This window comes from Lepisosteus oculatus, chromosome 2 (genome assembly GCF_040954835.1).
Source record: "Lepisosteus oculatus isolate fLepOcu1 chromosome 2, fLepOcu1.hap2, whole genome shotgun sequence".
Lineage (NCBI taxonomy): Eukaryota > Metazoa > Chordata > Actinopteri > Semionotiformes > Lepisosteidae > Lepisosteus > Lepisosteus oculatus.
In genome coordinates, this window is record NC_090697.1 from 62307845 (window position 1) to 62321768 (window position 13924).

At 34.4% G+C, this 13924-nt stretch overlaps 1 protein-coding gene across 2 annotated transcripts in view; it reads right to left on the minus strand.

Moving 5' to 3' along the window:
- Positions 1-13924, minus strand: part of LOC102688285 (G patch domain-containing protein 2) — a 96581-nt gene that overhangs the window by 33040 nt on the left and 49617 nt on the right. For both annotated transcript variants that reach the window (XM_015346019.2, XM_015346024.2), the window contains exon 6: positions 2738-2805. In XM_015346019.2, the coding sequence (XP_015201505.2) occupies positions 2738-2805 (68 nt within the window). The remainder of the gene's footprint in view (positions 1-2737; positions 2806-13924) is intronic.

The window sequence follows — 13924 nt, forward strand, 5'->3', positions numbered from 1 at the left end:
CCCCATCACTGTACTAAGGCATTAGGATCCACACAGAGCGCAGGGTGAGCACATCCTACTGATGCCACTTACACCTCTTCCAGCAGCAACACAGGCTTTTCCAAGAGGTCTCCCATCCAGGTACTGACCAGGCACACACCTCCTTAGCTTCAGTTGGTTGCCAGTAGTGAGTTTCAGGGTGATATAGCTGCTGGCAAGACTAGCAAGCCCCAATGTAAAGACAAGGCTAATAAAACTGTCAGTGAGCCTGTAAAGCTGTCTCCAGCCTTCCAGTCCCCAAGCTGCTGATACAGAACTGTAAGCATTCGTTACAATACAAAAACAAGACCACACTCAGATCAAGGGTATTGGGTCTCTTGAAGGGGGAAGGGAGAGGCTCATTCACCCGCTAGATTTGTCTCACTATCCAAGTGTATTGCCTGGCTAATTTGAAAGTTGCACTTAACAATCACTGCTCTTCTTCCATCCAAGACTCAATCAGATGGATGAAATTGCAAAAAAAACATGAATGTTAAATTCAAAGAAGTAGAGATCCTACTGTACTTGCATGATTGCATTCTTTATATTTACACATAATTTATATTATGTATATTTGGTAAATCTTCCTATGTGAGGGCATCTCAAGGAAAAAAATAATAAAAAAATAATCATAATCATTCACTATCCCTTGGAATAGCAGGATGATTGTCTTCCATGAACACAAAAATGACTCATAAGGCCAATAACGGTTCCCTGGCAGATTGAGCTGGTGTTGTCTTAGGATATATCAGCTAGTGGCTACAAAATCCTTTCATGATGAGCCATGTTAGATGATTTTGCTTTGCTTCCTCGTTTTGATATCTTGGGGTTTCAATTTCCAAAGCGCTGACAATGATATTTTATTTCGTCAAGTTTGCTTTTACTATACATTTGAAATACTTCTTCTCCTTTGGGGTGATTGCCTTGGGTGAGATGGAAAAAGAGAAGCTTCTTTGGAAGCCAAGAGTAGGACATCTGGATGACTTGACAAACCCAATGGAGGTAATAATGGATGATCGTAGCTTTGATACTTGCAGTGCCTACAACATCAGAGAAAACTGATGTTGGTTAATCTGCCTTACCACTTGATATGTAAAAGTATCTACTCTAACATTGGTGATTTGACTCTTTTTTTTAGTCCTTTGGAGTGTTGGTATTTTGTCCATGTTGGCTCTTCCCATCTAATGGGGGCGTCTCATAGCTTTATATTCAAGCAAACTGGTTAGAAACAAATCTGTTTTGACACATTGTTCAACCACTAGACCACAAAACAACTCAATAATATAGATCTTTTTTCAATTTTGTATTAAGCAAACACACTGATCCTCTTATTGATCAACACCCAGAACACTGGTCCTCAGTGCTGATTCTAAAAAGCCACACGGTCGTCTCATTTTCATTTAGTGTGAACTCTCTCCAAGTTGTTCCTGAATGAATTAAAGTGATAACTGACTTAACTGGTGTAAATTATCATTGCTGAATAGACTGAGATCCTCAAAGAAGCTTGAAAAATTGTAGCCTTTCAAGAGTAGGAGAAAAGAGAACTGTTCTAGAGTTTTCTTTTTTGCTGGACGACCACCCTTTGGATTATAACATACAGGTATTCAGAAGATTTTTTTTTCAGCTTGTTGTTATTATTTTGTAGCCTTGTCCTTCCATCATTACCTTGTGAAGATGCACATGTCTCTGCATATGTTTTGCTGGCCATTGCAAACATGCTTGTAGTGCAATACACAGTTCTGAATTATGGAACTTCTTAGGATTTTGACAAAGACTACAAGTTCTTTTATACTTGTGGCAAATGTGTTTGGGTTCTTTTTATTTAGTGTGAAAGCAATGAGCTTAAAGTGTAGTGCAGAACTATTTTGTGCATACCTCATTGCTCTGAGAGAAAAAAAGATGTTTTAGATCAAAGCTAATGGTCAATATGTGATAATTAATAAGTAAATATACACATATATTATGAAGTTAAAAATACATTTTTCCACGTAACATTTTTTTCATTTATTGTGCTCAGCATTTGCAAAGTATTCTGAAGTAATATAACTTAATAGGTTATATTTAATAGGATATAGGTTATATCAGTAATCATTTCAGTGTTCCTATTTCAAAGCTTCTGTTACACAGTAACTTTGATATTCTAACTTTCTACCTATGAGGACTATCCAGAAAGTAATGCCCTACTTTTTTTCTTTAGTCAAAATGTATTTAATGACAGATTGTTGCGGGGCCATCTGTAGTGAAAATGTGGAATTCTGCAACAAAAACCTGGAAATTAACAAATATTCAAAGTGGGCCGAGACGTTTTTGGCAACACCCATTTATACCTTAAGGCCAGTACCTACCAGTCTGTCTAGACAGCAGTGTGGATTAGTGGTTAAGGCTCTGGAGTTGCAGCTAGAAGCCTGTTGGTTTAAATTTCAGGTGGAAACACAACAAAAGGCTGTTTTACCTTTGAGTATGGTATGTCACGCAGATTGGTACAGTAAAATGTCCAACTGTATAAATGTAAGTCACTTTGGGGAAAAAAGTATAAGCCAAATCAAATAAAAATAATATCTATATAGAAAATATATCTGTGGGAACTGTCCCCCTTGTTGCTGTAATGCGCAGAAGAACCTTCCTGGCTCCTTGGGAAATCACAGCCCAGGAGTAGGCAATAATAAATAAGGCCGAGCAGTGGTAATGATGGGGGATCATTGATGTAAATGATACTCACTCGTGATGATGGGGATCCTGGGAGAACCGAGCCAGTCTCTCATTACAGCCTGGCCCAGGAGTGCTAATCTGGGGGAAAAAAAGAAAACAAATCACTGAAAGGGGAGCATGATGTATGCACAGCTGTCAGAAGGAAAGATACAGTGTGGTTTTCCGTAGGGAGGCTATATCCCACCTACCGAGGTGAATATATAGATACTCTGGATATGAGGATGTTCACTATAGGCAGCACAAATACACTGGCAGAAAGGATACAGGAGCTGACACTTTCAGACCCCCTAGGCTGATTATAGACTCTTTCACATTCCATAAGATGCAACTCAAGAATCATATAAAGTATAATGCTAAAATTACATAAGATTACCCATTTCCATGTATTTTTTTAATGCAGGGCAAAAAACAAGCCTTATTCTGCATTTTATTCAACACATTACAATGCCACAGAATCAATTTATATAGACCTTTAAAAAAAAAAGAAGGTGACTACCACTGCCAAAAACCAGGGATTTTTTTCTTATAAAAAAGATCCCAAAATCCAGTCTACATAACCCAAAGCTATGACATTCCTAACTACTGTTTGTCTGTCAGATTCTATGAATATTCTGAACATGATTTAAGATTCTTAAGATGCTATAAAGACTTTGTATTTAGAGACACTTTCTGCTTTTATGTGAAAATATTATCAATACATTTTCTATTTGTGAAAAACTGCATAGTGCACTGAAATGCTTTTTGAGCAACAAAATATTTTCAAGTAAGGTTAATTATTTGCAAGCAGAATGAATACCGTAAGATGCATGTATATAGAAAACAACATTTGATTTGCAACTAAAATCCATACACTAAAATAACATCCTCACTATATTATTGTTTAGGAAATAAAACCAAAGTAGCTTCTATTACTTTAAATCTGTAAAAGTGTACTTGAACATATAACACTTCCATAGTTTCTGTCCTACAAAAGTTTCCTCTTACATCTTGCTGTAGACCTTAATCTTATGCTGATCGCAGTAGAAGGGTTTTAATAGTATTGCACTGCATCCATGGAATACAGTAATCCATTCTCTACAGCGAGGTGGTTAGAAAGACAGACTGTGCCTATGTCATGCTGCGTTACATGGGTTCATGATCACATTATCTCTTGGTGAAGCTGACAGTTTTATTCAGTTTACAGTATTCTGTGTTTGCTGGCGACTTATTTCCTTTCGCCTAGGCTGCCGACAGCCCTTTCCACACCATATTAATCTTGTTTACTGACTTATCTCGGTACAAATATCAGAAAACTGGACTTTTTATCGGTTGCAGAAATAAACATGATGTTGACAGAAGCAGAAGCTATTTTCAATGGTAAAATTGGTTCTTTACCTGCAGCTGTATTTGTAAAAACAATAAAAGTGTTTGAATTCTGTGTAGGCCAACAGTGTGAATTGCATACAGTGGGATAACAAAGGTGTGAAAATCAATACAGAGTTGATGATAAAAAAAGCAAGTCTATGTAATACGAAAACAATAAATGTAAAAAAAAAAGTACAGAAAGACAAGCTGTGCATTCTCCCTGAACTTCAGCTATCCTTTTTCGTTACCACAGACAGTGTGGCTCTTTGGTTTTGCAATTAACATTTGAGGTCTACCTACTATAATCATTACTTTTATAATCTATTTCAGGATTTAACATTAAAATGTTAAATGTGAAGAAGAGAATGTGAAGAACTTTAAAATCTTTACAAACATAAATACTGTGCAATACAAAAGTGTCACATAAAGACAAACTGCATGAGTTTTAACATTATCGTGCCTTGCATTTTAAAGTTAATTAGAACAATATAATTAAATATCTAAATTAGTGTACAAAAAAAGCAAAAGTGGTATAACTAGCACATAAGCTAAATTAAAATATCATTAATGAATAGGCTTCTTTTAAATATACAGCAAAAATAATTTAACAATATTTCATTTTAAATATTGCATTAACTGAACAATAACCTTGATGGAATTTCAGGAGTTATCACATTTTACAAATCTTCTGAAGTCAATCGCTGAAGTAAAATTGTAATCTGAACAATTCATATAAACCAAAGGTGCAGTGCTGGAGAATGTGAAGCAGTTCATATAGCGTGGGGTTCAGCAAGACTGATTATGTTTATTCCCTTCACAATTACAGGCGTCCATCACTATGATATTTCTTTACTTATACGGCAATTAGACAAAGCGTGCAAAATGAGAAACCATAAAACTGGAGAGAGCACATACATCTTAATTACAGCACTTTTTTTTCTCTAATTTCAAAACCTTGTAAATATTTGAAAAACAAACTTCATTTCAGAGATTCCAACACTTAACCTGAATGCAGTTCAAAGGATGCATGCCAGACATCTTTTTATTACTTCATTTCCTCCACCTTGGTGTATTCAATCCAAAAAATGTTAGGCTTAAAAAGAAGAACACTTTTGTTAAAGCCCACATCCCTGCCACGCAAAGCTCCACACTGTGTGTCTTCACAGATATCACAAATCTACCAACAATATTTTCAAGGCATAGTGCAGTCCACTTAATTGTCAACTCATGTCACCAATAGGTTCTTACACTCTGCAAACAATACTTCCTCACAATGTTTTGCTCTTCCCTTCAAAATATCTAAAAAGTCTTTCCCTGTCAGCATATTTGTATGACATAAAATAGAACAAGTTGAGACTGACCTTTTATTGTCAATTTAGTTGTACTACAAACTGATGTAAACCTTAAACAGCTTTTCTAGGTGTTATAAATAAGTGAAAGCGATATACTGGTTTTCAAAATGATAGAATGCTTAAAAAAGGCTTAAATAGCAAAAGGAACAGCAGTGCCTTTTCTTGTAGTTCTTTAGACTGACTTTTTTGTTCAGTACAAGAGTTCAGTTTAATTTGTATTAATGCATGATTATTTAAACAATTCTAAAATATTCCAAAATATTAACAGAAATTTAATATACTTTTGTTACAAACTGCTTCATCAATAGGTTTCACAAGGCCTTTGAATCCTAAATTTCAGGGATTTTACTAATTAACAATAGCTCAGAAAAATGTTTTATACAGATGGTCCGAAGCACAGAAAAATATTTTGGATTCACAAATGCAGAACTGTCTCTTTTTTTAAAAAAAACCTACATACTATAGAGAAAAATGTTCCAAAGGTGCTTTTACATTCTTTCGCCAAAAATACCTCTAGAGCTACATCTAGAATGGTGCTACTTTTTGTCTGCTAAATCAAATGAGTGTATTTGCTCAATAAACACTGTATTCTATTTTCTTTTATTGGAGACTTATGTACTCTATAAGATTGGTCCTATGAAAATACCAATAAGAACAAAACAAAACTATGCTTTGTTAAAATCAAACTTAGAATGTACTCAATTAAACAACAAAACTCTCTCATACCACTGATCCATGAGGCTGATGTCTGTATTTACTATGAAGGCCTTTTGGCTCTTTCCTATAATCCACACACTTCACATTTATCATCAACCGATCAATTGTCCAGACTCCAGTTAATATTTTTTCATGGATAAATCATTTATCTGCTTTTACGACTACATGATAGATGAATTTCTTTTTCCATCTCCGTTGCGGAAGACTGCGAGAGATGGGGAACTATAAATTGCTAATAAGCTAACAATACTTTATTTTGAATTCTGAGTTGTTTGTGCAGGAAGCAAAGACCTATACAAAGACAGGCAAAAAAAAAAATCTTGTTGACGACATGTATTAGAGATGTACAGCATTTAAAACAGCAGTTGAACAGAAAAAAACGTTTGTTAACTAGATTCTTATAAAACCATTTTATTCTAATCCCTTTCACTCTTTGGGTCTTTATGCTGAAAACGGTTAACAAAGCAGATTAAATTTTCCCTTCACATTACTCATCAGTTATTTAAAATTTAATTTTCCAGATGAAATTGAATCTCCTTTACAACCCCCCTCCCCCCATAGTCTGTAGCTCACTTGCTGTTTATAGTCTATTGTGCAACATGCAGTGAGTGGCCTCTGCTGGTTAAATAAGGGCAACATGAGCCATAAGTCTGCAGCTGCAGCAGTGGATGAGAAATACTACTCTACCACATCAGAGGAGCGTTTTACAATGACAGAAAATAACACAGAAAGATCCACAAAACTGATGGCTACCAGCATCTACAGAGCAACATCTTGCAATTCCATGGGCTACAGCTCTTCAAAATAGTATGCACTGAATACCCATGGCAGCGGGGAAAAAAAAATATTTCTGAACATGTGTCTTTTTTGGTAGAAGACCCATGCCCAGCTTGAGGTCCCTGCTTCCCTCCAAACTATAAGTGAATTAGCCATACCATATGTCTACGTATAATTTGTATTTGTCTTCAAGCTACGTACTTATACACAACATGGTATAGTTCCTCCTGGGATTCACAGACAATGAGTTTAAAACCAAATTGAGCTCAAAAACAAGAACAGTTTTATTTCCTTCTTGCAAGACATTTCTATGGGGGGTGTGTGAAGCAATTATGAAGACAATTTACACCATCAGAACAAACAGCTACTCTCAGAGCCTTCACAAATGAAGAGCAATAAATCTCCTGGATCACTTTTTGCCCCGTTTTAGCCTTGTGAAGTTGTTGACCCGCTGTGTGAAGGCAAAAAGGCTGCTCAGTTTGATTTAAATCTCAAAAGTATGATAAAAACATGCAAGTCTTTTTTTTTGTAGGAAGCAATCAATATAACAATGAAAACAGATTCAAAGCAGGGGACATTGCAGTGTAATTCATACTTTGTGAAATGCAACCTCCCATTCAGTGTGGCAAAACAAGGAGGTTTACAATTGAGCACTAATTAAAATTAATTTCTACACGTATTTTTCTTCTACAAATGCACCTAATATATCACCTATTGGTTACAATGCAGAATGAATACAGCACAATTTACACATGACCCTGTGATACATAAATACATCTTTATTAGTGATTTTAAGTTGAATTGTAAGCCTAAGAAAAAAAGCGTATACATTTTAACAGATAAACCTGAACTAGTGACAAGTGAAGCAGCTAGAGCTTAACATTTGTTAGAGGGATACATTTAAAGCAATATTTGGCAGAACATAATCTAGACTCTAATACTATTTGACAACCAATTTTACAGAAGTGCCACTTACTGAGATCTATTCTATATCAAAAAAGTATTTAAAAGTATTTTTTTCCCACTTATCACATCCTTTTGAATTATAAACAAGAAACTTGGAACTTCATTGATCTATATTTTGTATAAACATCCCTGAGCAGATAGATTTTAAAGGGTCGGCTTCTTAACAGAATTCAGACAGAGGTACACATCTGTGGTGAACAAAGCTCTGCAACGGTGCCATTCTTTCCCAAGGTTTGTGTGCATGGCATGTTCAGCCAGATTTACAACAGAAAGGATACTTCAGTTATATTACACATCTCTCATTCACACAAGTGCACAGGCAGGCACCATGCTTAGATTTTTTTTCCCCATTTTCATTTAGCTTGACATCTTTGCCAGTATGTAGTTCATACATATTGCTTAGTTAAAAGGTTCAGCCTTTTTCTGCATGCTAATTCCCTTTGTAAGTTAAATAGTAATTCTTCACCAATAACTTACTATTTTAAATACATGTATTATTCTGATGTTCTTTTTCATGTAAAAACACACAGTCCAGCCTAATTATATGAAAACCTGCATAGTTTACAATAAATATTTTCCAGTCAACAAGTAACAGCACTCCATAATATTCCTACCTTCTATCTCAGTTCCATTCTTTTATCCATATGGCTGAAACCACATAAGGCCTTATCTAACTGACATAGAAGATAACCCCTCCATCTCACTTGACACAACTGGGATATGACATGGTGACCTGCAATAAGCTTTACTTAATAGCCTTAAAAAGACACTGTCTAAATGGTAGCCCAAGTCATGCACTAATAAAAAAGTACATTAAAAATGTCTAAGGAAAAATATAATGTCAAAAATAAACTAATAGAGTTTATAAGGAATATTATTGTTTTAGTTTTTCTGCTACCATCCCAGGTATAACTTTGCTTAAGTAATAGATTTTCAAATTTTAGAGGGTTAATTCACATGCTGAAAATAAACAAAACAGAAGTGCTCTTTATAAAGCTTAATCTCAATTGGAACATGATGACTGCTCTTATTTAAATCAGTCAACACTTGAAGCAAAGAGTATGATAAATACATCAAGAATAACAATAATAACACATTTCTTTATAATAGAATTTTTTTATTGCCTTTGTATGACCTTTACAACTGACACTAACTTATTCATAAGTGTAAATCTTCTTATTATGGAAGCAGAAATAATCAAAAAGGCAACTGCAATTTAAGCAAATAACATGAAACAAAAGGTGAACTATTCAGATATTCAATTTAATTTTAACATTATATTTAATTTTTAAATGTATTTTACTTCTGGTTTTATATATATATATTTGCCAGTTTTACCTTTGTCTGGAAAGAGTTTAGAATTACAGTTGCTGATGATTTGTACTGGGAGACTGCTAGATGTTCTTAGTTTGTTGATTCTAATGTGCTAACTATACATAGACATTTAGATATATCGAAGACACCTGCTACTGACCATTACCACATTTTAATTTATCTAATCTAACCTCAATAATGTTGTACTAAGTCTACACATTTTTTATCTTTCCCTTATCCAGGTACAAAAAAAGCACAGCAATGAGAAAAAATATTGTAAATAACACATTTCCAAGACTAATGATAGACAATTAACCTTTTAAGGAAACATTGATATTTTGCATATTTCCTGCATTAGTGCAATTAAATCAAGGAATTGAATTAACCTTTGCTGTGCTATGCCAAAATTTAACTATTTTTGCTAAGTGAACTACAAACAACCTTATTAGTTCAAATTACTTCAAAAGGGATCAAAATGAAGTAGGTCTAGATGTGATTTTTAAGATGTGAGTCACTTAATTCCTACCTAATTTCTATTAAATGAATTAAGTAAATAGTTTTCCAGCACTGAAAATATATTTAAAAAAATGATTCAGTCATAATTGGTCTGAATCGTAATTTTGTAGTTCTTGGTTTCGCCTTTTTTTAAAATCAGGGAATATATAGTATCTGAAAAGACAACATCAGGAAATGATATCTATTCAGCATACAATGAAATGTGCACTTAAAATAACAGGGGTGGATTAAAGAAAATGAAACAAGGATTTCTTCCTAGTGCTTTTTTTTCTAATGAAAAAAATGGTCCACACTTCTAATCTTCACAAAGTTACATTTAAAAATTAACATAAATCCAGTATCATTTTCAAAGGGTCTTAAAAAAAACCTATAAATCACAGGTGCAAAAAACAGTGTACTGTAACATAAGCTGGAGAGAAAGCTGACGTAAACAGTGGTGACTGCAAGCAGTCGCACCAGTCAGGTGAAATATGAGGACAGAGGGAGCAAAGTGAAAGGGTGTCACATCCTGGGCTGTGCTCCTGAAGAAATGTATGTGGAGAGTGACAGCAAGAGGTAAGGAAAAGGACATGCAGGAACACGACAACCCAGAAAAAAAAGAATGCAACATTAACGTTGTTTCGGACGTGACTTGGAAGAGAATTGTTATATTTGAGATGAAATAGAAAAAAATAGACCAAACAAATCAAACTTTAAAAAAAAAAAAGATAAAATGTCAAGTCCTGTACAAAGAAAGACGGTCAAATATTCCCAGACTGGGACTTTTGTTGTTAATGTGGATTTGTTTAGGAGAGCAGGAACACCCTTTTCCAACTCAAAATAATATTTTATCTGTTATCAAACCACGTGCTGTTATACATTTTCAATAACAATTTTTAAACAATCAATTTCAAATCATTTTGATTACTGAAACCCAGAGACTGGGTTTCTAGAGATCAAAGCACAGAGTGTTCTTGAACTAGTCAAGATCAGTCAGCCAGACTCCCAAGGTTTTATTTTTTTATTTTTCCCCAAATACAGTCATTTACAAGGTCATAACGAACAATGTAAGGTAAGGATCAAAAGGTCAATTTTAACGAGTTAGACAGCAGCTGGATCTAATTACAAGCATCTTTTGATAACATTTCATGTCATGCACCAATTAACTATAATTTTTGCTGGTACCTTCACTTCTGATAATCATTTATAGTGGTAGTTACAATTTCAGTTAATCACCTTATATGACAGAATGTGTGATTCCCTATTTCTACAACTCCACACAACTCTAAATGGATAACCATGAACTAAAAAAAAAATCTCACCCTTCCCCCAAACAAAAAAATACACGGATTATTATCTCTGTCCCTTATGGACTTTGGAAAAATTAATTGTACAGAAAATTGTAATCAACTGTAGTGTATTTGGCTTTAAACCTGCATAATACACAAGAGAAGATTTTACAATCAGAGCTCAGAATGTAAGGGAATTTACCTTGAAAACCAGGCAAGTCAACACCTGCAAGAAACTATACTGTAGTTCTGAGATTAAAAGTAGAACCTTGGAGTTTAATAAATACATATGTAAAAAACAACTATGAAATAATTGCTTGGATCCACTTTATACTAGGTTTCACATGAAGCATTTTTCAGATAAAGTACCTAAAACATCTCAAAGCAAAACTATTACTAGCTTTTATTATAAACACCTGACAATGTCCACTTTTTTATTTTCTGTTATTTGATCAAAGACAAATAATGTTAAAATAATTAAGTGTAGAATGTTATTCATTATATTGTGAAGAATTTCCATTCTTTTAAACGTATAATACTGTATAAATCATTGATGTAAATGTTATCAAGAAAAACATGCTAGTTAGTTAGAATCACTTTGCTCAGACTAGAAAAAATATAACAAACCTATTGTAAATCACTGTGAGTTCAAGAAAAATCCTAACATTACTCTATTCTTCTTGTATTATAAACAGACAGCTATTTGACTACTTTTGCCTGAGAGACCACGTTCATATGAGATTGAATTCAACTGCTATCTTCAACCTATTCTCAACACATTCAATTAGTGAGGTTTGTATGACAAATAACTGTGATAGCACATATTCTTAGTGAAACCTTAAGGGCCTTTATAACCACTGCCACAAAAACTCGGCATGCCTCTGTAGCAGTCATTTGTGACTTGACAGTTCCAAATCATTGTCACCAGACACCAAGCCGAGCTTATTTCACACCAGAAATCAAATTCGGATTCAGCCAGTCTCTCTTTTCCATTAAATTCTTCATGGATACAGCAGTGTGATAAAATACCTAGCAGATACATTGTCATGCTGAGCATAAGCACTTTATTGCTCAAGCACAGCTGAGACGGCAACATAAGTTGTCTGTTTAAAAAGAAAAAAGCGAAGGTCTGCTTATTTCTGGGTTTTCAGAGAACACAAAGAAGGGGGATTCCCTCTTAAAAAAAGAAGATCAATATTTAATAGCTGAAGTAGCTCATGGGTGCTTTTGTTACAATTAGAACCTGCCAAAAACTCAGCATTAAGTTAGCATTATTGTGCTTAATTAATACAGAAAGCAGGTTCTCTCAAGCAAACAAGTTTACCAAGTAGAGTAAGCTAAAATTGTATGCTGAGAAGCATTAAAAAGAAAACAAACACCTTTCAGTATATATTTTATACCTGCACTTTGTGCCATTATTTTGTTTTTCTTCACACTCCAAGAGTAGCACTTCCTAAAGAAAGCACTGGGCATAACTAACAGTTAAAAGGTTCTACAAGTAGCAATCACACACAAAACTTTACTGTGATTAAATGTTTATTTCCTTTGTTTTGAATTATCTGAGGTGCTTTTATTTTTATTTTTTAAGCATTCAAAGCAGAGCAGAAAATGAATACCGATTCAGATTACATTGCACAGCTCTGTTTCTACACCTGCATTTTCCTCCTCCTCTGAAAGACTAATTGTGGAATTTAAAGGACAAGTGCCACTGACGTTTTGCATGGAGGCAGGTCAAACTTTTATTCCTCTCGCCCTACAAACAATTTCCAAGCCCCCGCTCGATAAATAAATTTGGTCTCAGCTCTCCCAATCAGGAATGGCGCAATCCCCTCAGTAGCAAGCCAATGATAAATGGACTTATTTTCCCAAATCAAACACTCAAATTTAAATTTAGATGAGTTAATGCAAAGGTCAACATTGTAATCAGTTCTTTTGATCTTTATAGAATTTCTGGAGTAATACATAATAAATCTGAAACAAGGCAATTTGCAGCTCTGTATGTGCGGCTGGTAATAAAAATCTTAACGATTAGGGCCTTTATGTACTTAGGGAGCATTTTATAGTAATAGCTATGGAAAGGGCTGCGACGCAGGGGAAAGACAGTGACACAATACTCCACAGGACATTACAGTCAGGTTGTTTACAAACTGTGAAGCCACCAATAATCTCATTGGTATTATAAAAGATGGGTACTGTTCAAATACACAGCCTAATTTGATGTCAACTAAATCTAGATTCGTGTTTTGTGTGAAACAAAAGTGAAAAAGCTCTATTACAATCCCAACTCACTCCTCTTCCTTTCTAACCAGTTTTAAAAGCTAACAAAAAAATGACTGCACCTAAACTTTGGACAGAAGGGGAATATTTTTCAAACACTCTATGCCACTGAGCTCAATTTGGGCCTGGCAGAAAATATTATTTTAGATTTTAAGCTTTTCTCTTAATCAATAAATAATGACTGTCACTATGCCAGTATTAACTTGCCACTTATTATGCATATTCAACAAACATCTTTCCAGGAAAGGGGCAAATAAGAATATGATGCCTCACTAAGTAGGGTTTTAATTAAACCTTCTAATTGTTACAGTGAAACCTGCATTTCATGCATCAAGTATGTAAATGTTAGCAATTGTAAGACATTACAGTGACAAACTACGTCTGTGTTGCCCTTATTTAATAAGTTCTCAAAGCATGCAGTCGAGGAACAATGCAGTGTACCTTGAGTGCATTTTGTAGTAAAATGGAAGGGTAAATGTACTTACAAATCACAGGCCTTATTACTTAAAAGAGGCTTTAAAACCAGTTTGTTGTGACTACATTCAAATGGTCCACATTCAATGGTATTCAAAAATGTAATGAAATTAATTTACAAGCTGTAAATTTTGATTTTGTCATTTCATTTTTCTATACGGTTAAACACTGCAAATACAATCACTTTTTCAG